Source organism: Felis catus, chromosome B3 (assembly GCF_018350175.1).
Source record: "Felis catus isolate Fca126 chromosome B3, F.catus_Fca126_mat1.0, whole genome shotgun sequence".
In the NCBI taxonomy this organism is placed as follows: domain Eukaryota; kingdom Metazoa; phylum Chordata; class Mammalia; order Carnivora; family Felidae; genus Felis; species Felis catus.
In genome coordinates this window covers 41,372,429-41,397,688 of record NC_058373.1, presented here as the reverse complement: position 1 = coordinate 41,397,688, position 25,260 = coordinate 41,372,429, and the positions used below count along the sequence as shown (strand labels likewise).

Genomic DNA, 25,260 nt, shown 5'->3' with positions numbered 1-25,260 from the left:
CTAGGGTAGAGGCTGGACCTGAAGTTCATCCTCCCTATTTGCCCCAACTGTCCTACTTTCCCCAAGGTGAGTGTTGCTCCTAGTATAATTGAGATGCCTCATGACAAAATGTTACTTTAATTCTCTGAGTATGTTTATTTTGGTACCATTTAAACAACATTCGTTTTGACTGAGTTTTCAATTAGGCCTTGCCTTCTATAAATCGACTACTGTCTAGGGACTGGGAAATTTTGTTTTATAAGGTCTTCACAGTACTGGTCAGTTACAACATAGTACAATATTTAGGTGGAGGTTGAGAGGAATTTGGGTGTACACCATACGCATTATTTCAGTTTCATTCTGCCTTCTGTAATACATTGATTTATTAAATCTGAGTTGGAAAGTATTAGGAGATTTTTATGAATATAGTTGACCTTTGATTGTCTTTGTCCATGTAAAGAAATAAGTTTATGTAGGTTTAAGATGATTTGTACTTTCTGTTGTTTCCAAACAAACGTGTTTCCATATGAGTGGAACTAATTATTTAGGCATTCAAATACAAGATCTGAAGCCATATTGATGAGAAAGAGACAGAAGATGATCTTGTTTCCATATCTAACTTTCACCTTTTATATTAAGCAGCAGTCCAGGCATAACCTATGGTCCTTTGGGAAGTGGTTGAGTGATTTAGTTTACAGAGTTCACCTTTGAGAACAACCTGAGTTGGGGGTTAGCAGTCTGAGAAAAGCTTAAAAAAAGAAAAAAGCTACAGCAAAAGCATTAGCAAAGGGGTTGATAAGTGATAATGTCAATAGTATTGAAACTGATTTGCATAGATGATGCTTTTCCTTGCCTCACCCTAATCTGTGTATAATTAAAAGTTGACTGTCATGTTTGATTGTAAAAAAGCATATTTTAAGCACTCAGCTTAATAAATCACCATCCAATTGAATGCTTTTATAGGACTGAGTACTCTTAAAAGGAGGAATTCTTTCTCATTCTAGCTTGATTATCATCTGATTTTATTGTCATCTGCTACTATTTTAACTTCCAAAGTAATATTTGGGTTAAAATGAATTTTTATTTGGTTTTTATAAGGTATGTGAATGGCCATGCAAAAAAACATTATGAAGATGCACAAGTACCCTTAGCTAATCATAAGAAATCAGAAAAGCAAGATAAACCTCAGCACACAGTGTGTATGGATTGCAGTAGCTACAGTACATACTGGTAAGTATTAGTATTTTCTGGAAATGATATTCCTTACTCAGTGTGCAAATGTTGTCTCATTTTCCTTGCTCTCACCTCTTCCCCGTCGATCTCTAAACCAGTGCTGCTGCCATTACCTCCTTTTTGTTCTGTTAGGACTCACAGGGGATTGGAGCCATTAGGAATGCCTGTCCTTATTCATTCAGTTTTTACTCTGCATTGTTCCCTTCAACTTCTGGGCCTCCTTCTCTTTCCCACCCCCTCTGTTCCTTGTTCCTCTCAGTAAACTGCAGGGCAATGAAAAGCATTTGTTTGTGGTTCTTTATAATTCTTTTTCTTGTTTTGTTTTTAATTGAAAAATATTATGATACAAACTTCTGTTAAAAACAAACAAACAAACCAAAAAAAAAAAAAAAAAAACCAAAAAAAAAAAAAAAAAACCCAAGCGTATCCTTTTACTGTCTGGGTAACATTTTGTTATGTAATCTTAAAAATGTAACTTCTTTTTTAAAAAACTGTTGTGACACTCTCTCTTCTCCCAGCACAGATCCATTCTCTTCTCCTCCTCTGTAGATAAATGTTAAGGATTTCATGTGTAGCCTTTCAGGCTGTGTTTTGTTTTGTTTTGTTTTGTTTTGTTTTGTTTTGTTTTGTAAATATCACATCCTTTAAAATATTAGAGTCCCTGTTCTCTCTTTGTAATATAGTATACATATATGTTTCATATAAATGGCAATGAAAGAAGTATCGATTTTTGTGACTACTTAGAACTAGGTTATTTAGTTTACAGTAACGTTTAACAATTCATATCCATTTGTTATACTCAGAAGGTCACTGTTTTTGCAGTTTTAACTTCAGTGTTAAGCAAATGTTTGTCGTTGACTAGTAAATTATGAAGAATAATTCTTTACTTGTTTTAATCAGTTTACTCTCAATTCAAAAGGTTTTTGACATTGAAGGGGGAAAAAAGCCATTTGAAGGATCCCTTTGGAGATTTTTTTTTTGGCCATACAGCCCTTGAATGTCACATGAAAGCAGTACTGGGCGCGGATGGGGATTTAAAGTCTAAATACCACTTTTGATTCACACTCTACTGAAGTTTTGTGCTAATCTTTTCTATATCATCCTTAGTTGGTTATTGTATGTAGAAAAATGTCCATTAAAAGGAGGAAAGAATGGCTTCCCATCCTTAAAATTTTTACAGGTTGAACATTATTAAATTGTGGCTACTGAATAAATATCTTAAGATTTAGTCATTTAGACTACTGCTGTTTCGGTGGAAGATGTCCAGACCTGGAAGAGAGAGAAGCTGGAGGTAGATAAAAATAAAAAGTTTCAATAAAAATGAAAATCTTGCCGAGATTTTGACACATGGGTTAGTGCTCAGTTTATTGTTATTTGCTGTTGTAAAACACTGCTTCCTATGAAAGTTAAGCATTAGCCAGGCTTTTAAAGTGTTCTCATTAGTTTTTCCTCTTTTCCTTCAGGACACTTACATACTAGAATGAGGTAGCTACCTAATTGACAGAACCATGTTTCTTTAAGACTATTTCTTTTAGTGAGTGGAAATTAAGATCATTCTTTAGGTATAATCTCACAATCATTGTTGGGAGTCAGATCAATCTATACATACCAGACATTGAAAACACACATTTTTCTTCATTTTCATTTAGCAGTGTGCATGAAATGTTAAATGGGGAAGTTTGGAAATACAATTCAATCTCTGTGTGCTATGTAAAAAGTTTGCAGTGGGTTTTCTTGCAGCTGGTAAGATTATGAGGAAACAGTAACTCTTTGAGGAAATTTAAAAAATTATCATAATGGAGTGGAATTAATATTCATAGGTCTATTTAAAAATATGTTGTATACTTCAGTGTCTTTATTTGTAAAAATACATTTGAGACTTTATGAATTTTGAAGGAATGCCTTTATTAACCAGAATTGCAATTTGATATGTTTTATGTTGGTATAATATGCTAAAGTACGTGTGGTTTCATGGCTGAATTGGAATTAAATGGCAGATGTTTAAAAAAAAATTTTTTTTTAATGGTTTTTACTTTTGAGAGAGAGAGACACACGAGCATGAGTTGAGGAGGGGCAGAGAGAGAGAGGGAGACACAGAATCTGAAGCAGGCTCCAGGCTCTGAACTGTCAGCACAGAGCCCAACACAGGGCTTGAACTCACGAACCATGAGATCATGACCTGAGCTGAAGTCGGACACTTAACTGACTGAGCCACCCAGGTGCCCCTTAAATGGCAGATCTTGGGGAATATACACCATGGCAGAGCCTTCTTGGCCAATTGCCAGTCTTTTGTGTGAAGTTATACAGAGCTGCAAGTGTATGGACGCTCAGAGCTTCTGAAATGGAGGAAGGGAACTGCATCTGGTCACATTACTGTATCATTTGGGGGTTTAAAAACAAAACGCCAGGGACTCACCCTGTAGCAGGATTACATTGATGCCTTAAAAGAAATCTGTGATAGTTGCAAACTGAGAAAGCTGTACTCTAAATTAAGTTTCCTCATACCTCAGTGTGATTAAGAAAGAAATGAAAAAGGATTTCTTCTTTCTGTATGAATATGTGTGTGTTATTTTCTAGTACACTTCAGTAATTTCACTTCAGCTTATAAATTTTCCTTGCCCATAAGTTTCTTGTGGTTAGACTCAATGATTTGCTTCGTTGGTAAAATACTGGTGCATTAGTTTTAACTTTATTATTATTACCGTGGTCAAAATCTTTTTACTTTAGTTAATGTTAAAGCTCCTTTTCCATGTGCTCTGTACTCTAAAGAAGTTGAAACATGCTCTTGAGAAACATGCCATATCTTTATTTCCCCTTTCCAAGAGTCCCTGCCCTGTCTTATCTTTGCATATCCTTCAGTGAAGTTAACCACTGAACTCTCCCCAGTCCCTCCTCCCAGCTTCTATTGTAGCTAGATGTAATCACTCTTAAACTCATAGTTCTTGGGATACTTGTAATTTCCTGCTGTGCATTAGGTTATTTGTAAATGTCCTTGGTGACTGCAGGAACCATATGTCAGATAATCTCTTCCACGCTACTCAGTGTCCGGTGCAGAGAGGGCAGTATATGTTTGAAGGTTTGTATTTTGTTACGTATCTTCCAAAAATGGGGAAGGTTACATCACATCTATAATATCGTGTCCTTTGGTCATTTTGGAGGACTGAATAGCCATGGAAAATCTTTCTCCAAGAAGACCTAAATGAGCTATTTTATTTACCTCCCAAGAGGGACACCTTGCTACGGCTCCCTTCACTTCTCACATAAACAGGACATCCGGAAGAAGTTCATATCATCCAAACAGAACAACATAAAATGGGTCACTGTTTCCAAAGAGGGAAAGCGACACCAAAAGGAGCAATTCTGATTTGACACAGACCTACTCATTTAGGAGATCAGTCAGCTAAACTGAGCTTTGAAGTCAAGTGAAGATTTCTATAAAAATGAAAATCTCCCCCAAAATGAAAATCACTCCCACAAGGGCTAGTGTTCACTTTTATTATTTAAGTAATTTATTTTTTCCTCACACTCCATCTTCTCTCTCCAGTCAGTAAAAATGGAATTGTATGTGGTATACGTTCTTTTATCACAAAGAAACTAAGATTAAAATTAGGAACTTTGATTTCTTATGTAGATATTTGGAGTTAATAGTTTTTAAATACTGAACAAATAGCTTTTGACATCTGACATAGTCTTGCCGATTCTGATCCTTATCAACAGTAACTGAATTTCTGAGGATACAAAAATGTAAAAGGAATATTAAAACTAAGTTACTAGATTTTTTCTTTTCTGGCAGGTAATGTTTTAAGGCACTCTTTGACACAAGGAAATATTATGAAATGTTAAGCAATTCATTTGTTTAGAAAAAAGACTTGTATTTCAGATTTTAAACACCTGTAACAAATAGTTTTAACTAAAACTAGTAAAAATAAAGCTCTTGTTTGTGGACTTAAATTGATACCGAATTGTTCTCAAAGAAAATTGTGATTGACTATTAAAAAGGGGAACATCTTTTGACTATCTTTATAAACAATTTTAGTACAAATTTTCAGTGATGTAAAGATTAGAGAACAGGAAGAATTTTGTTTATTTAAAAACAGCATTTTGAAGTTTATTTATTTATTTATTTTAATATGAAATACATTGTCAAATTGGTTTCCATACAACACCCAGTGCTCATCCCAACAGGTGCCCTCCTCAGTACCCCTCACTCACCCTCCCCTCCCTCCCACCCCCCATCAACCCTCAGATTGTTCTGTTTTTAAGAGTCTCTGATGTTTTGGCTCCCTCCCTCTCTAACCTTTTTTTTTTTTTTTCCCTTCCCCTCCCCCATGGTCTTCTGTTAAGTTTCTCAGGATCCACATAGGAGTGAAAACATACGGTATCTGTCTTTCTCTTTATGGCTTATTTCAGTTAGCATAACACTCTCCAACTACAAAAGGCCGTATTTCATTCTTTCTCATTGCCGTGTAGTATTCCATTGTGTATATAATCATTTTGAAGTTCAAAAAGAACTTTTTTAATAGAGGTGTTCTGAAAACATAAAGGGCTCTTTCCTAATAAGTTAGTACTTGTTTGCTTTTAACAAAGGATATAGATTTTCTCTGCAGGTATTGTTCTGATTTTCCAAAATTGGCCTATTTGATGGCAATACAGTAGAATTTAATAAAAGAATTTAAAAATAAGCTTGCTATGTAAATGAGTTCTTTTGAGTTTTAACTTTTCTTGGTTTGAAAAGATGAATCTTCTGTATCCATATCTAGTATTTATAATAAAACCAGAGATCAAATTTGCCTCCACATATCACAATACTATACAAGGGAATGAAAAGGAATTTAAAATTTATTGCTGGATCCCCTGCTGCCCTTTTTGAGGGGTACTTTTTGCATAGAAGTTTTTGTTTTATTTTGAGGGGATTTTTTGGTATTAGTATTATACACAACTTACCGTTTAAAGATCACTTTGTAGGGGCACCTGGGTGGCTCAGTCGATTAACCATCCAACTCTTGATTTCAGCTCAGTTCATGATCTCACACTTCATGAGTCTGAGCTCCATAGCAGGCTCTGCGTTGACGGTTGCCTGCTTGAGATTCTCTCTCCCTCTCTCTCTGCCCCCTCCCCTGCTCGTACATGTGCGTGTGCGCGCACATGTGCGTGCGCGCGTGCTCTCTTTCTCTAAAAACAGCATTAAAAAAAATCACTTTGTAGCTGTAGGTTAAAAGATTGTTTCTTTACTGTTGCATAAAAAATCAGGTTCATTTGTATGATGGTTGCTTCTTGTTTCCGATTGGTGGAGAGTCGTGTGGCTTGGGAGTATTTTTCTAAGTTCTTCAAGGATGCCATACGGATCTTTGTAACTTTAATAGCACTTAATAAGAATGGAAAAACAACCTTAGAGTTTTAAAGTTAAGAAAGAGAAAGTTTTCTCTGTTTTGGGTGTGATATATGTGCCATAAAATATGGTAGCATTTGAGCAATTAAAAGTGGCTAGTACAGGGGCACCTGGATGGCTCAGTACGTTGAGCATCCAACTTTAGCTCAGGTCGTGACCTCATGGCTCATGAGTTTGAGCCCCGCATTGGGCTCTGTGTGGACAGCTCAGAGCCTGGAGCCTGCTTCAGATTCTGTGTCTCCCTCTCTCTCTGCCCCTTTCCTGCTCTGTCTCTCTCTCTCTCTCTGTGTGTCTCTGTCTCAAGAATAAATAAACATTAAAAAATATATAAAAATTAAAAGTGGCTAGTACAGGGCACCTGGGTGGCTCAGTGGGTTAAGCGTCCAACTTTTGATTTTGACTCAGGTCTTGATCTCCCATTTTGTGAGATAGAGCCCCACATCAAGCTTTATGCTGACAGTGCAGAGCCTGCTTAGGATTCTCTCGCTTTCTTTCTGCTCCTCCCCTGCTCTCACGCATGTGTGCATTCTCTCTCTCAAAAATAAATAAACTTGGGGCACCTGGGTGGCTCAGTCGGTTAAGCGGCCGACTTCGGCTCAGGTCATGATCTCGCGGTCCGTGAGTTCAAGCCCCGCGTCGGGCTCTGTGCTGACAGCTTGGAGCCTGGAGCCTGTTTCAGATTCTGTGTCTCCCTCTCTCTCTCTGACCCTCCCCCATTCATGGCTCTGTCTCTCTCTGTCTCAAAAATAAATAAACGTTAAAATAAAAAAAATTTTTTTTTAAGTTAGAATTAAAAAAAAAAAAAAAGGCAGGGAAAGAAAGCACATACGGAGATGACCAAAAGTGAGGAATATTTTTGTCATTAAACAAGTGAATGGTGCTACATGGAAGATACTAAAGAAAGGTAAGGGAGTTGATATATATGGGATGAAAGCTTAAATCTAAATGCAAAGCATGTAATACTGAAGTGAAAGGGAAGATTGGGAGGGAAAGGTGAGAGAGAAGAGAATGAAGGTAAGGCTAACATTGTGGGACCATCAAATACTATAGCTTAATTTGGCTGTAGTTATCTGTGGATTTGAAAGTCACTGTATAAGGGGGTGGGTGGGGTGGGAAAGATCATACCAGAGGAAATAACCAAAGTAGAGAATAGAATGTTAGTTGAAATAGAGGAGAAAAAAGATCGATTTGGGGGAGATTTTATAAACAGAAAAGTAGAAAGGATTAGATATGATTAGATGTTAGAAATTAGAAATAAACGAAAATCTAAAAGTATACACATAAGGAATCAATGTAATCAAGAAATTGGACAGTTTTATTTTGCTCTTTATTAGAGTAAGCAGAATGTGAAATAAACCTCTGATTTTATCCATTTTTTACCTCCCTAATTATATAGTAGTATAAATAACATATTTTTTTATGAAAATTTAGCTGCTACTTGTATATTCTTTCAGTGCAAGGTAGTAAAGTTAATTATTATCTTAACATCAGTGTACATGTAATTCCATACTATATGCTTAATTTCTTTATTAACTATTGGCTTAAAGTAATTTGAAACTATTTAGAGATCATTTTTGGCTGAGGGAATTTGGATTTGAGAAGAGTCTTTACATAGCCAAGATGATAGTGTGGTTTGTCTCAAGGTGTTAGAAATAAAGAAAGATACCAATCCCCTTCCTGCCTTGTTTTTTTTATATCCTATTTCTTTATCTAACATCACTAATATGTTGCCTGATATGATTTCTAAGTGTTATTTTTTATCTTTAATGCTCAAGTTACTTACATTTTCTTAAAAAGTTCCTTTTTCTAAATACAAAAGTGGACCTTTTCCTTATCTGACAAATAGTCTATTAGAAGTAGAACTCATAGCCATCTTTGTACTTTCTTGGAAGTTCTTCTCTAAGCCTGAAATAGTCATGTGATGCTTTGATGAATCAAAAAAAAAAAAAAAAAAAGAAGTAGAGCTTATCTTTACTTGAAAAATCACCTAAAATCACTAAATAAGAACTTTCTTAATTGTAAATTTAATAACCTAAAAATTGGTCGTGTAATATTGGTGGTTCTTGACTTGTGTTTGTTACATACTTGAAGTGCTATGTGTATGAGGAGATGCTGAACCCAGGCCCTCTTCGAGAGAAGTACTAATCAAGTTAGTTACCTGAACTCTGACCAGCTTCCTCCTTTCACAGTTTCTCAGTGACAGCAGTATAGAAAGAAGAAAAAGAGGAGTACAACTCTTTATAGTATTATTTCAACTACATTTTGTGAGCCAGGTGTATGTTCACCTTATGACATTTAACCATATTTTATAACATTTATTTCAAAATGGGAAAAGCATTCCGAGTTTCAGAGGACCAATCTACAAGCTTTTGAAACCCATCCTACAAGTTAAGTACTTTTTTGTACTTCTTTTTCTGACATAATCTTCTTAAAGGGAAAACCAAGGAGAGTGGCTGGTTTTTTTTGTTTTTGTTTTTGTTTTTTTTAGGTGTTTGAGGTAAGTATAATTCTGACCGATTGGCTTCAACACAGTTGTAAACCAGAAGAGATGTTTAAATTTTATTTTTTTTAATATATTTTTTCATGTTTATTTATTTTTGAGAGAGAGAGAGCACGCAGGCAGGGAAGGAGCAGGGGTAGGGGATGGCGGAGAGAGGATCCAAAGTGAGCTCTGCGCTGACATTGTAGAGCCTGATGCAGGGCTCAAACCCACAAACTTTGAGATCATGACCTGACTGCTTAACAGACTGAGCTGCCCAGGCGCCTCCAGAAGAGATGTTTAGAACTTGTTTACTTTTTTTTGTTTTAAGCTTATTTATTTGGGGGGAGAGGAGTAGAGAGAGGGAGAGAAGAATCCCAAGCAGGCTCCGCACTGTCAGCGCAGAGCCCAACACAGGGCTGGAACTCACAAACCATGAGGTCATGACCTGAACCAAGATCAAGAGTTGGATGCTTAACTGACTGAGCCACCCAGGCACCCCAGAACTTGTTTACTTTAAATCCTTCTGTTTGCCTTGGGACTTTTTAATACCAGTATTAGTGGGATAGTTTCCAGTTTGAAATCAGTGTCTTCAGCTAGGACTAAGGCAACCAGACAACATTTAAATTCTCATTTATATCCTACTTTTGCTACTTGTTATCTTTTGACCTCTGGGCCAGGGAGGAAGAAGAAATCAAAAGGAGTTGGGGCAGATAGAGAAGCCTGTGCTGTGAGGCAGCTCTTGATTACACAGAGGAAGGAAACTAACAATTCTTGATCTCTGCCACATGCCAGGCACTCTTAGAAGTTTTGACCTATAGAAGTAGGTGCTTTCCTTTCAAAATGTCATCATCATCATCATCATCATCATCATCATCAAATAATAGTGGTAAATTATTTCAGTTATCAAATCATGTGGTAAATTCAGAGAGTATAAAAATTATAATCTTAAAGGTAAGTGTCCTTAGTGACTGTAAGAAAACCTAAAATTGGCTCTTGAGAAATAGGGGCAGTTGTGAAAACATTAAAAAAAGTTTCAAACCAGTGAAAACAACACCAGACAAAACAAAAATGATTTCTTATAGTTCAATAAAGTTAAATTTGTTACCCCTTTATGATATTGGGTAGTAATATAGAGTATTAGAGCGGGTAATGTCCTAGATACCCTTTAGATTAGCAGTGCTACCACCAGAAATAATACAAGTCATACATGTAATTTAAACTTTCCTAATAGTCACATTAAAGCAGAAGAAATAGGTGAATTGATTTTAATTGTATATTTTATGTAACCCACTTGTTCAAATAATGTGTCAACATGTAATCACCATAAAATTAGAGATCGTTTGTATTCTTATTTTTACATGAAACCTTCCAAATCCAGTGTATATCTTACACTTACAGCACATCTCCATTCAGATGCTACATTTTCATTAGAAATGCTTGACTTCTATAAAAATTGCAGTTAAAAAAAGTAGATTCTAGGGGTGCCTGTGGCTCAGTTGGTTGAGTGTCCATCTTCAGCTCAGGTTATAATCTCACAGTTCATGAGTTCGAGCCTGCATCCGACTCTGTGCAGACAGCTCAGAACCTGGAGCCTGCTTCGGATTCTGTCTCCCTCTCTCTCTGCCCCTCCCCCACTTGTGCTCTGTCTCTTTCTCTCTCAAAAATAAACATTAAAAAATTTTTTTAAAAACCAATTTCATAAATTGGTGATGATTCATAGCATTTGCACATATATACTGAGCAATTTTAATAACCACATCCATGATACAGTCTCCTTCAGAACACAAATATTTTCAATATGTATCATACAGTGGAATAAATACAAGGGAATTTTAGTAAATTTTTTATAGTAAAAAAAATTTTTTTTTTTTGAGTTTACTGTTTACTGTTTTGAGAGAGACAGAGTGTGAGTGGGGTAGGGGCAGATAGAGAGGGGAGAGAGAATCCCAAGCAGGCTCTGCACCATCACTGCAGAGCCTGATGCGAGGCTCAAACCCACGAACCATGAGATCATGACCTGAGCCAAGATCAAGAAAAGGACGCTTAACCAACCGAGCCACCCAGGTACCCCATAAATTCAGATTTTTGATCTCACATAGCTGGCCCATTGTCTGTCTTGATAGAAACTTTTTCCTATCTACAGTCATTTGAGACAAAACATACCCACAGTATTAATTGGTCAGTATCTCTTGTGAAACTCATGTAAAGCTAAAAATAAAAGTACTTGCAATTTTTCAAATGTTGAATTGATTGAGTTTAATTGTTAGAAAAGTCCTTTATTCACTGACACTTGCTTGGTGGGTCAATTTAAGATCTTTTACATTTTGGGGGTGCCTGGGTGGCTCAATTGGTTAAGTGTCCAACTCTTGATTTTGGCTCAGGTCATGGTCCCAGGATTGTGAAATTGAGCCCTACATCAGATTCTGTGCCACGCGTGGAGGCTGCTTAAGATTATTTCTCTTTTAGAAAAAAAAAAATTTCACATTTTGTAAAATCTCTTTTTAATCTTTTCCTCAAATTTTAAATCCTAATTCCCTTAATGAAATGATAATTTTTCTTATCGCTCCTTCTAAAAATGGTTTTCTTTCTTGAGCAAGAATCTAGGCCATTTTATAGTTGGCCAAAATTATAAGCTCAGATCCTTTACTAATCATTGAGACATTTTTTTGTTGTATGCTTAATTCTGATTTCATGAACTGCTTTAAGTTTTGTCTGTTGAGAGGCAACTTCTTATTAAATGAATATGCATTTGCTGAAGGTGACTCTTAATATTGTCTACTCCATTATCTTGAAACCTTTTTAATATAACATTCATTTTGCTCTGCTGTAACAAATTGTAATTGCCATCCTTTGTAAAATTTGTGACATAACTTCTCTACTTGATACTGCCTCATTAGTGTGCCTTCATGTAAAAGTTAAAATTTTTTTCATAATTTTTAAGCTAGAAAAAAATATTTATTATAGTTAAAATAAGTATTTCAACTTAACTATCAATTACTGTTTACATAACAATAACTCTGCTGTCTGTATAAAATATTCACATAAACATTGCAGTGCTGCATTGTTGCATAGAAAAATAACGAACTCAACCATTCTGTTGACATAAACCAGATTGGTAATATGCTAATGTGTAATACTAGAAATGACACATGCACCCATCATGTGATGTAATAATAAAAATGAAACATAGTTTTACCAAAACCATAAAATTGTGTTTAGTGGAAAAGTATTTTGTAAAAATACTTGAGATGTTAAGTGAAATTTTCTATCAGTTAGAATTTTTTAAAAATTAAAATTCTGGCACAAAAACAGACACATAGACCAATGGAATAGAATAGAAACCCCAGAACTAGACCCACAAACGTATGGCCAATTCATCTTTGACAAAGCAGGAAAGAGCATCCAATGGAAAAAAGACAGCCTCTTTAACAAATGGTGCTGGGAGAACTGGACAGCAACGTGCAGAAGGTTGAAACTAGACCACTTTCTCACACCGTTCACAAAAATAAACTCAAAATGGATAAAGGACCTAAATGTGAGACAGGAAACCATCAAAACCTTAGAGGAGAAAGCAGGAAAAGACCTCTCTGACCTCAGTCGTAGCAATTTCTTACTCGACACATCCCCAAAGGCAAGGGAATTAAAAGCAAAAGTGAATTACTGGGACCTTATGAAGATAAAAAGCTTCTGTACAGCAAAGGAAACAACCAACAAAACTAAAAGGCAACCAACGGAATGGGAAAAGATATTTGCAAATGACATATCGGACAAAGGGCTAGTATCCAAAATCTATAAAGAGCTCACCAAACTCCACACCCGAAAAGCAAATAACCCAGTGAAGAAATGGGCAGAAAACATGAATAGACACTTCTCTAAAGAAGACATCCGGATGGCCAACAGGCACATGAAAAGATGTTCAGCGTCGCTCCTTATCAGGGAAATACAAATCAAAACCACACTCAGGTATCACCTCACGCCAATCAGAGTGGCCAAAATGAACAAATCAGGAGACTATAGATGCTGGAGAGGATGTGGAGAAACGGGAACCCTCTTGCACTGTTGGTGGGAATGCAAATTGGTGCAGCCACTCTAGAAAGCAGTGTGGAGGTTCCTCAGAAAATTAAAAATAGACCTACCCTATGACCCAGCAATAGCACTGCTAGGAATTTATCCAAGGGATACAGGAGTACTGATGCATAGGGCCACTTGTACCCCAATGTTCATAGCAGCACTCTCAGCAATAGCCAAATTATGGAAAGAGCCTAAATGTCCATCAACTGATGAATGGATAAAGAAATTGTGGTTTATATACACAATGGAATACTACGTGGCAATGAGAAAAAATGAAATATGGCCTTTTGTAGCAACGTGGATGGAACTGGAGAGTGTGATGCTAAGTGAAATAAGCCATACAGAGAAAGACAGATACCATATGGTTTCACTCTTATGTGGACCCTGAGAAAGTTAACAGGAACCCATGGGGGAGGGGAAGGAAAGAAAAAAAACAGGTTAGAGTGGGAGAGAGCCAAAGCATAAGAGACTCTTAAAAACTGAGAACAAACTGAGGGTTGATGAGGGGTGGGAGGGAGGAGAGGGTGGGTGATGGGTATTGAGGAGGGCACCTTTTGGGATGAGCACTGGGTGTTGTATGGAAACCAATTTGTCAATAAATTTCATATTAAAAAAATTAAAATTCAATTATTCAGTTGCATCAGTCACATTAGCACAGCTGTAGAGTCTTGAGCAACTTATTTAATTTTTTTTAATGTTTATTTTTGAGAGAAAGAGACAGTATGAGCGGGGGGGGGGGGCAGAAAAGGGGAGACAAAATCTGAAGAAGGCTCCAGGTTCTGAGCCATCAGCATAGAACCCGACATGCACGAATTCACCAACTGGGAGATCATGACCTGAGCTGAAGTCGGATGCTTAATGGACTGAGCCACCCAGGCACCCGGCACCTTACTTACTTTAATGATGAAAGTTCAGAGAGATGAAGCAACCATATCCAGTTAAGCCAGATTTATTTAGAATGGAGCAAAAGCATAAGTAAATCTATATTTCAGTATATGAAAGTGTTACTTTAACAAATGTTATTTTATATTCTAGGCTAAATCCATATTACACCAAAAAGAATTACTTTAATAAGAAAAAAAACCCAGTTATTTAGTTTAACTGGACATAGTTTGTTTAAACAGAACAACAACTTTTTTGTAGAGGTTAGAGTTTCCAGTTAGATATTATTAGATATTATGGCTTAGGGTAAATATATGAAAAGTGATCTAAATTTACTCTTAGACGTTGCTCCCCAGTTGAACACTAGCATTTAATATTGTTTTTGTTCTGAATACTGAGTATTTTATTTGTAATACATGCATAAATTTATGTAAACATAAAATGAAAATGTAAGGAAGAATGTAGCAGTGCAATTTGATTCTTCAGTCAATGCTTAAGCTTCATGGAGGAACCAAGTGATTTAAGCCCAGATTCATAGAGTAGACCTTAACCCTCTTAACCTTTATGCTGAGAAGAAGCAAGGAATTAAACCTTTTCACTAATTTAACTTTTTATGTTTTTATCATAAAACTGATAATTATTCTCCTGCCATTGCTGGTTCTTTGGCCATAGAAAAACACTCCAGGATGTAAAAGGTAGCTTTTGCTGTTTGTGTACATGTTAGGAAACTTGGAGAATACATTAGAGACTCATGATTGACAGCATAGGTAGTCAGTTAATGGGGGAAGGGGTGTTAAATAATTACATATATATTGTTATTTTAGAGTTTTCAAAAGCATCACTTGAAATTTTAACTTCTGTAAATAAGAGACACAAGCCATGCTTTTGTGTGTGTAATCTTTTTTTTTTCATTACTCTCCCCCTTTTCTTCTCATTTTTTTATAGACTGATTACAGACATGTAAGAAATATTTTTTGGATTCTGCTGAAATGACCTAATTTTTACTAGTTGCTATGCATTCAAAGTTTAATTTGCTCAGAATGGCAGCATTATTGTCATTATTCTTTGGTAGTTAAAATAGTGGTTTTATACAAAGCTGCTATTCAAAAGAACATATTGGTACTACTTGTAAGGTTTTTTGTTGTTGTTAAAATTGGCTTTATTCCAGGAAAAAAATTGAATGCTAATGTACAAGGTAATGTCTATTACATATGAGTCCTTGTAATTGCTTACTGACTTGCTAAAAACACACACAATATCTGTTTTGTTTCTTAATTTTTAACAGTGTTGATTTTTTTTTGAGAGAGAAAGTGCATGTGGGGGAGGGGCAGAAGAGAGGGAAGGAGAAAATCCCAAGCAGGTTCCATACTCAGTGTGGAGCCCAACGTGGGGCTCAAACTCATGACTATGAGATCATGACCTGAGCTGAAATAGAGAGTTGGATGTTCAACTAGTTAAGCCACCCAGGTGCCCCTCACAGGATCAGTTTTAAAGAACACCTTAACATCTTTCTTCAGAGCAGTTATCAGTTTCCTAAAAGGTGTAGCTGCTGTTTATTTTTGTTTTCTAGCACCTCGGAATGAAGATTGTTCTCAACCATCTGAATTCAGTTTATTTTAGTTAAATTGTTTTAAATGTATATCTTTTAGTTTAGTTTTTTTGTTTTTAATTTATCCCTACCTTTTCCCTATTCTTCACTTAAATCTTTCCTCCCTGCAAATTCCCATTATTTTGAGTTGGGAAATATCACCTGAAAGCTTTAGGCTTGAGGCTATGTGAATCGACTTGGTGCTTTTTATTTTCTGTGTATTATGCACCACTAAAAAGAATGTAACACCTGTAGCAGCTTATTTTGTTTTTGAAGGAGAAATTGAAGAGCTTTTGAGTAAAAATGTGAAAAGAAGCTAGTGATCATTGCCTGCATGGCTTTTTTTAAAAGGCTTTTAAAAAACATTCCATTGTGGATTCCAAGTTCTCTTTAAACTTACCACTGACAGTAACTGCCTGCAGAGCCATGTGATCTTCTTGGCAGCAGCCAGGCCTTTTAGTGATTTCATTACTGTGGTTTCCTCAAGCTCTTTACACACACTGATTAATATTTTTCTTGCAGTTATCGCTGTGATGATTTTGTGGTTAATGACACCAAGCTGGGACTGGTACAGAAAGTCAGAGAACACTTACAGAACTTGGAAAAGTAAGTAATAGGCTTTGGGAAAGGAAGGGAGATAGAATGGGGTTGAGGGGTTGTTTAGAATTTTTGAGTGGGATTTTTCTTAATGAGTTCCATAACTTCCATCATGTTTTTAGTGTGATTGAAATGTTAGTGAAGTAAACTTTGGGTTTACTTTGGATATCTGAAACTGTGCCCATAGTTAATGGTCATAACTGAGCATTTATTTCATTTAATATTTATCATAAGTTATAGCCAAGAGTCCATGAGCCCTTTTTTTAAGTTATTACCCATCAGTGTATGTCCACACACATATATACATATATACATATATACATACACACAATGGAGTATTACTCAGCAGTCAAAAAGAATGAAATCTTGTCATTTGCAACTACGTGGATGGAACTGGAGGGTATTATGCTAAGCAAAATTAGTCAGAGAAAGGCAAATATCATATGACTTCACTCATATGAGGACTTTAAGACACAGAACAGTTGAACATAAGGGAAAGGAAGCAAAAATGATATAAAAACAGGGAGGGGGACAAAACAGAAGAGACTCAAAAATGTGGAGAACAAACAGGGTTACTGGAGGGATTGTGGGAGGGAGGATGGGCTAAATGGGTAAGGGGCATCAAGGAATCTACTCCTGAAATCATTGTTGCACTATATGCTAACTAATTTGAATGTAAATTTTAAAAAATAAAATTAAAAAAAAAGTTATTACCCATCAATTTATAAGCTACTCAATTTATTTGCAAGAGGAATTTTGGAGGTGTAAGGAAAGGACATAAAATGATAGAAAATCATTATAGAGTTACCTTTGATATTCGAAAATCCTTGTCAAATGTTTTATGAGGTCTTCTTAGAAGCACTAAAATTTATGCATTATTTTTAAGGGAAATTAGGTTTGTTATATTATTGTCCCTTTGCACCTCTATGATAGCACAAGATCTTATTTTCTTCTTTTCCTCTTTTTTAAAAATTTTTTTTTAATGTTTATTTTTGAGAGACAAAGAGAGGGACAGAGCACGAGCAGGTGAAGGACAGAGAGAGAGGGAGACACAGAATCCGAAGCAAGCTCCAGGCTCTGAACTGTCAGCACAGAGCCTGATGCGGGGCTCAAACTCACGGACAGTGAGACCATGACCTGAGCCGAAGTCGGATGCTCAACCAGCTGAGCCAGCCAGGCGCCCCTCTTCTTTTCCTCTTTTGTGAGGGGCTGTGTCACTTGAAATTACAGTAACTTGTGAGATGCTTTGCCATCATAAAGAAATTACAGTACTTATGTGAATAGAATTTTTTAGCTCTAGCAAGATAGGTTGTTATTCAGATAAAACTCCCTGAATCCAAAATTGAAGCAATAAACAGAAATCTAAACAGTGATGGCTTTGAAGCTGTACACATAGAAATGGCTCTGGAATGGCTGCTGATGCTAGTGAAATTTGTACAAATCACCCCTAGTCATCAGGTACCATTTATTTTATTTTGGCAGTTGATATTAAAAGCTGTTGTATGAACATACCAAAATTAGGTGTCTCTTAGGAAACTTAAATGTAAAGGCAATACAATATTTTTAAATCATATAATGAGAGAAAATAGCCTGAGGTCTTTGAGTAAAACACGGTATAGTTTTCATTAACTGAAGTCTTTATGCATGTCTTACTGACTAAATAGATTATAAAGCTGATAAGGGAAGAATTGATTTCTTTAAAATCTCAACTAGTTAAAATACTTGGAGTTTAAGTACTCTTTGGCCCCTCTCATTTCAAGGGCTTCCTCCCTTCTTGTAATCTGAATAGAGCAACAGAAGCCCTGTCTAGGATTAGAGGCAGAAGTACAGGCTGTGTAGTATGTGTGCGTCAGTGTCTTTTTTACTGTCTGTTTTTGTTTTAATAGCTCCGCTTTCACGGCTGACAGGCATAGGAAAAGAAAACTTTTGGAAAATTCATCATTAAACACCAAGTTATTAAAAGTAAATGTAAGTAATTAAAATTTATGCAAATGTAGGAATTGGTTTAGACCTAGTCGCTGTTTTTGTTACATCTCTAACACTAATGTTGGTCCTTATGAACTTTCATAAATGTATGCCTTGGATTTGGAATATTTTACGAAATGTTTGCCACTTGTACTAATGATTCTTGATGTGACTAAATACCCCAGTGAGTCCATCTGTCAGTGCCTTCCTTCCATCAGGATTACTACTGTGTTCCTCTCCCTTAGCAAGTGTTCATTCTGAAAGCCTAGTCATGTATCTTATTACTCTGTTCCTGAAGATCCCAAAGTTCTTTGCTTCCTTCTGTTAAAGGTCCTAAGTGCAAATTCTATGGGTCTGAGGTTTTGGTAAGTTTTGTTTCTTAGGACTTCATTAATAAAAGTCTATCATGAAAGAATATGCTTCCTCATTTTGGTAACCATCTGTTACCAGATGTATGAGCCATGAATAAATTAAAAAAATTTAACGGTCGCTAAATACTTATAAATACATCAGTAATTTTGCCCTACACCTGCCTCTCTGCTGTCATGCTAGTTATGTTTAGACATGCACTTAATTGAAGTGTTATGATTTTGTGCGATAAAGAGCTTAAAGTGTTCCCTGGCCATCTGAGTTATGGGCAGAGAGGTTTTGTGTTGGATTGGTAGATTCACTTCTAAGGTGTAATATTTAGATGTCATGGTGCATTTGTAGAGTTAATCAGAAAACAAAGCCTTGGTCTTTAAGGGAAATTCAGGTAGCGTTTTAAAGACTGATATCCTGTTGCTAGGAATACATATATTGGTCTTTTATGCATGGCTTAGAGTTAAAAGTTTGGGGACAGATTTATTTGAGGTGTATATGTTTATATTTTTCAATTTGTAGTAGTTTTAATAAAATCTTGTAAAAGCATTCAGTCTTAAAACTTTATTTCATTTAAGGATCTTCCTGGTTTTTATATCGTGTACTCCATGGTATTTATTAATGCTGATTTCCATATAAGCTTCCACGGGGTACTTCCATTGAGAACAATCCTAAGATCAAAAGTAGGCTTTTAAAAATATCTGGATACTTAGTAGAACGAGAGTTTGAAATATTCATTGGACAAAAAAGGACCAATTCCAAATTGGTTTGATGCTAGAGTTTCAAATATAGGCCTTTGCTTTGATGTCTGACACAGCCTTCTCTTGGTATTGCTGATGGCCTTTTCTTATCCCATTTTACAGGGAAGCACCACTGGCATTTGTGCCACAGGCCTTCGGAATTTGGGGAACACATGTTTCATGAATGCCATCCTTCAGTCACTCAGGTAATGTTCAGATCAGAGTTAGTTTCTAGCAAAACGGTTAGGAGCAAAGGCTCAGGCTTCAGATTTTATCTCTGCCACTAACTCTAGTCATGTGGCGTGCTATCTCATTTCCCTGTGCCTTAGTTTCCTCATCAGTAAAATTGAGGTTAATAGTTCTGCCTCATAGGATGGTTGGGAAGATTAAATAATATAATTTATATAAAGTGTTTAGAACAGTGTCTAGCAGTAAGTAACTGTTAGTTGTCATTATTTATATCCTGTTGCTTCTTGAATGAACTAGAGCAGAGGTCAGAAAACTTGCTCAGTAAATGGCCAGATAGTAAATACTTTAGTCTTTGCATCCCACACACAGTGTCTCATATCTTCTCTTCCCCCTCTCTTCTACCCCAACCCTTTATAAACATCTCTTTAAAAATGTAAAAGCTTGCTGGGGAGCCTGGATGGTTCAGTCTGTTAACCATCAGACTTCAGCTGAAGTCATGATCTCACAGTTCATGAGTTCAAGCCCTGCATCAGGCTCTATGCTGATGGCTCAGAGCCTGGAGCCTGTTTCAGATTTGTGTCTCCCTCTCTCTCTGCTCCTCCCCGCTATTTCCTCCCTTCCTCCCTCCCTCCCCCCCCCCTCAAAAATAAATAAACATTAAAGAAAAAATTTTTAAATGTGAAAGGTCACTGGCCCAGGATCAGATTTGGCCTGTGGGCTGTAGTATGCAGACCCCAGGATTATAGGGAACCTTGTTCAGAGTTGAATCTGATTATAGTTGAGTCTTTTTTTTTTTTTTTTTTTTTTTTTTTTTTTTTAGAGAGTGCATGAGCAGGAGAGAGGGGCAGAGGGAAAGAGACAGAATCCTAAGCTCAATCCCATGACCCTGGGATCATGACCCGAACTAAAATCAAGAGTTGGAGGCTCAACCAGCTGAGCCACCTAGGGGAGTCTTATGTTATTTATTTATTTAATTAATTAATTAACTTTTTTTTTTTTTTACATTTATTCATTTTTTGAGAGTGTGAGCGGAGGAGGGGCAGAGAGAGAGAGAGAGAGACACAGAATCGGTAGCAGGCTCCAGGCTCTGAGCTTGTTAGCACAGAGTTGGACGTGGGGCTTGAACTCACCAGCTGTGTGATCATGATCTGAGCTGAAGTTGGACGCTTAACCAACTGAGCCACCCAGATGCCCCTATTTATTTATTTTTGAGAGAAAAGGAGACCGAGCATGAGCGGGGGAGGGGCAGAGAGAGAAGGAGACAGAGAATCTGAAACAGGCTCTGAGCTATCAGCACAGAGCCCAACGCAGGGCTTGAACTCATGGACCGCAAGATCATGCCCTGAGCCAAAGTCAGATGCCTAACCGACTGAGCCATCCAGGTACCCTGCCCCCCCATTAGTTGAGTCTTAAATATGATCATAAGATCAGATGTTTAGAAGATCTTTAAAATGTAAGAAGTAGTAAAAATAAAATACCCAACAAGGTTGACCTCAGTTATATAGAAGAAATTATTTTGAAAGCCATATACTTGTAGATTTTAATGCGCCATCAAAGGCCAGAATAAATTATCGTCCTAAGGCCACCTTGCTAATAAGGAACAGAAATCATACTTGGTCCCACCTTAAAGATACTATCTCTTGACTTATCTAGTTTTTTCAAACAAGAAACTCAAATCACTGCAGAATTCTCCTTATTACTCTGTACTGTATATCTAAAAAATATGGTTGGTTTCATGGTTTGTTTTTATTTGAGGAAATTATTGAATACCTGGAAACACGCACCCCCCACCCAAAAATGGTGACAACCTTTGGGGGAGGGGAATTGAGGATATAATGAAACATTTTTTAAAGTTTTATTTATATGAGTAATGTCTGCACCCAATGTGGGCTTGAACTCACAGCCCTGAGATTGAGTCACATGCTGTTCCAACTGAGCCAGCCAGGCACCCCAGAAGTGAGGAATTTTTTTTTTTAAAGAGATTTTGCTTTAAGGTCTTTGTTCATTTCTACAAAGTCATCTGTTAATACTGTTTTCTTAGAGTAAATGAAGAAACTTAATGAGGAAACTCAAAGCAATTTCTTGAGAAAGTGAAATCACATTTTCAAAATTCACATGTGGGTTTTATACAACTTTCTTTACAGTCCTAGTAAATTCTTTTTCTTCTTTTCTTTTTTTTTTTTTTTAAATAATTTTCTTCCCTTCCTTTTAAAATAGTAACATTGAGCAGTTTTGCTGTTATTTCAAAGAACTGCCCGCTGTGGAGTTAAGGAATGGGAAAACAGCAGGAAGGCGAACATACCACACCAGGAGCCAAGGGGATAACAATGTGTGAGTTCTAAGAATATGTCCTTTCTGGCTTTGAGCTACAAAACAAGTGACTCTTACTGGTGATTTCCATTTCATTATGTGAGTTAATAGGCACATACATTTTAAAACACTCTTCTAAAAATTGTGTTTAAGTATGTAGCTGGTAATCTTAATAATTGTTGGAATTCTTTATTTCTGTTTACCTAATGGGAGGATAAATTTAGCTCTCTACTTATTAAGTCTTTGTGGATTTGAGCTCTCAAATTGACATCTATATATGAAACACAGTTCTAGGTTTAGACCAGCATGAATATCATTAGCCTTTGTGAGTTGATTTGTCTTACAACAGTAGATAAACCTCTTTTGGCTAATAAAATTAATTTGTAGTCCTCACATTAATTATGGGACAATGCAATCAATTTTTAGTTGACACAGAGAAGGGAAAATTGACAAATGATTATTGAGAACCGATATGTATGCAAATTCAGTGCAGCTGTGCTCTATCTGGGGTTCAGATAATCTCTATTATCTATTATCAGTGGGCACATTTTTTCATATTTTAACATTACTGAAATAAGGCTATGTTTTATAATTGGTATATATTTTAACGTAATATTCTTTCTGCCTGCCCATTCCTGCTCCCACACACCCCATCCCCACACATTCTGAAAAACCATTTTACGATCTGACATTATTCTGCTTAAGACGCTCAGGGAAATTACGATAGAACATGTTAGAATAGTGTACAGTTTGCATAGAGCCAAAATATCAGGGAACTTTAGAGCCAGGCATTGGAGTAGGGAGTAGTCATACCACTATAAGTGATGTCTTAAGAGTTTACTTTGCTAGCAGCATATAGAATGAACTGGAAAAATGCCTGCATTCAAGGAGACTTCACACTTTATAGTATTTGGGTTGGAGGGGATAGCAGTGAAATAAGGAGGAAAAAATACATTTTTAGAAAAATTAAGGGATGTGTGAGTAGTACTTGATGCATTAGTGTCTTTTAGGGTTTAGTTATAAATTGCAGAAATTATCTCTGGCCATCTTAGGCAGAAAAAGAATTTATTAAAAGTCTGTTGGTAAGCTATTACTGGATGGGTGGAAAATCAGGTCTGACATCTAGACATCGAGAACCGTAGCCACAATCACCCCATGGAACTATCCCATAAGGATATTACTGTCCTCTAACACACTTCCCATTGTGACACCAGAGTTCCTGTTGCCAGCACTGCTGGAGTTGAGTGCTGGGTGAATGCTGCGGTTTCTGCTATTATTGCTGCCTCTGTACTCCAGGTGATGTTCTTTGTCATCAGAAGGAATTTGCCACTGCCCCAGCTTCTTCGCCTCACTAACTTCTGCTTCAAATAGGCAGGACCCAGGCCATGTACCTGAGTGCTGGCTGCAAGGTGGTTTGAGAAAGCAAGTATCTGGGCTTTCCAACTTCCATAGTGGGAAGCAGGCTCTGACTCTTACCCAGACTCTTAACGTGGGGAATTCCTCAAATACAGGAAGAAGGTTCAGGTACTAGGAAGCAAAAAATATGATTTGTGAGCACACTACTGGATGACAAAGGTTGAGCTATTAGTGAGATTCTCTGAGAAACCAGTCAGGTATCTGTGAGGATGGTAGGTGTATTGACAGACACAGGTATTGAAATTGTTTGGTGATGTTTCAGTTTAACTGGTTATTGGAGGTGTTTCATTCTAGCTACCTGCATAGGAAAACAAAATTAATAGTGACTTAAACAACCGTTTATTTTCTCGTGTAAAAGTTAGAGATTATCCCTCTAGGGCTGTTTGACACCATCATCATGCTCCTTCTAGCTTTCTGTTCCACCAACCCTAGGGTAGGGCTGTCATCCACATAGTTCAGAGTGGTGCTGGATCGCCACCATTTTGTCCTTCCAGCTAGAAGGAAGAAGGAAGGGATTAATGACGACTACTCTTTCTCTTTAAGGAAATTTCTCAGAAGTTGAACACACTCAAAGTTTTTTATTCCAGGAGTTCTTACACCAAGCAAAAAATGGAAGTTCTGTTCCTATGAGAGAAGACAATGGTTATTGGGCGGTAGTAGGGAGAGTATAGAGAGCAGCTTTAGTGTACATTGGGTTTGAAGTGACAAAGGACATTCAGAAGAAAATTCCCCTTGGAAACTGGAAAAACCTGACTGAAATGTGGTCATGAGAGAATCTGGCTTTTAGATTTGGATTTGGGAGTCATGGTGTAGAGCTGAGTGTTGAAGCTTTGTGGTCAGATGAATTGTCTCAGACAGAAATGAGCCGATTCTCACACACTGAGGTCTGGGAAGTGCTCCTTGTAAGTGGTAAGAAGGAAAACTACAGGAAATGGAGAAAGAGATTCTGTTACTTAAAAACTTAAAAAGTTTTTTAAAAATGTACATTTTGAAGTAATTTGTAACTTCTCTGTTGCTTTATTGTACAAGTATACCTTTACTCTGGCACACTCAATGTTCGTTGTGGGGTTAAAAAAACCTAGTTTTGTCTATAATTGCTGCTCTTTTTGTGGGTTTTTGAGATGCTCTTACTTAACTGTCAGAATTAGGTTAGAAGAAACCAAACCCTTTTTATGTTTTCATTTTTTTAAATATATTTATTTTTTTAAATTTACATCCAAGTTAAGCATATATGTTTTCACTTTTATTATGAGTTGTAGCCAGTTGGACATTATGCATTGAAATAGTAGCCTCTCGCTTTCTTCTTTTCCAGGTCTTTGGTCGAAGAGTTTAGAAAGACACTCTGTGCTTTATGGCAAGGTAGCCAGACTGCATTTAGCCCAGAGTCCTTATTTTATGTTGTTTGGAAGATCATGCCAAATTTTAGGTAAGTATTACTTAATGAAGCATATTTTAAAAATCAATATTAGTCTTCATACTATTCCTGGAACAATTTCCTATGAAGCGGTGGTATTCTAAATAATAAAGACTGGCTTTATTTTGTTTTGTTATTAAAATGAGAAGAACAAGAGTTGGATCATTTGACTAGACAAATGTGTATGTTTAAATAATATATAGACATTAAAAATGACTTTAACAAAGGGTAGGGGCAGTGCCTGGGTGGCTAATTCCGTTAAGTGTCTGACTCTTGGTTTTGGCTCAAGTCATGATCTCACGGTTCACGAGATCAAGCCCTGGGTCGGGCTCTGCACTAACATGACATTGACACCATAGAGCCTGCTTGGGATTCTCTTTCTCCCTCTCTCTCTCTGCCCCTCTCCTGCTGGTGCACACATGTTCTCATGCACTCTTTTTCTCACACACACACACACACACACACACACAAACACAGGGAGTAGGATATTTTGTTCTGAAAACAAAGCCCTTATAAATAACTTAGGTGCTCTAGGAAAACATACTGGACAAAATTTCCTTGATTCTTCCAAAAAAAATTTTTTTTTAATTTAAATTTTTGTTTACCAACATACAGTGAAGTATTGGCTTTGGAGTAGAAGTCAGT

The 25,260-nt window shown here is 36.7% G+C and overlaps 1 protein-coding gene across 11 annotated transcripts in view; it reads left to right on the top strand.

The window, feature by feature from the left end:
- USP3 (ubiquitin specific peptidase 3) overlaps positions 1–25,260 on the top strand; it is a 103,568-nt gene that overhangs the window by 33,317 nt on the left and 44,991 nt on the right. For 10 of the 11 annotated variants that reach the window (XM_045059179.1, XM_023255240.2, XM_023255239.2 and 7 more), the window contains 6 exons: positions 1,078–1,209; positions 16,147–16,230; positions 18,108–18,189; positions 19,410–19,492; positions 21,693–21,806; positions 24,514–24,627. In XM_045059179.1, the coding sequence (XP_044915114.1) occupies positions 1,078–1,209; positions 16,147–16,230; positions 18,108–18,189; positions 19,410–19,492; positions 21,693–21,806; positions 24,514–24,627 (609 nt within the window). The remainder of the gene's footprint in view (positions 1–1,077; positions 1,210–16,146; positions 16,231–18,107; positions 18,190–19,409; positions 19,493–21,692; positions 21,807–24,513; positions 24,628–25,260) is intronic. The other variant, XM_045059181.1, reaches the window with a different exon arrangement.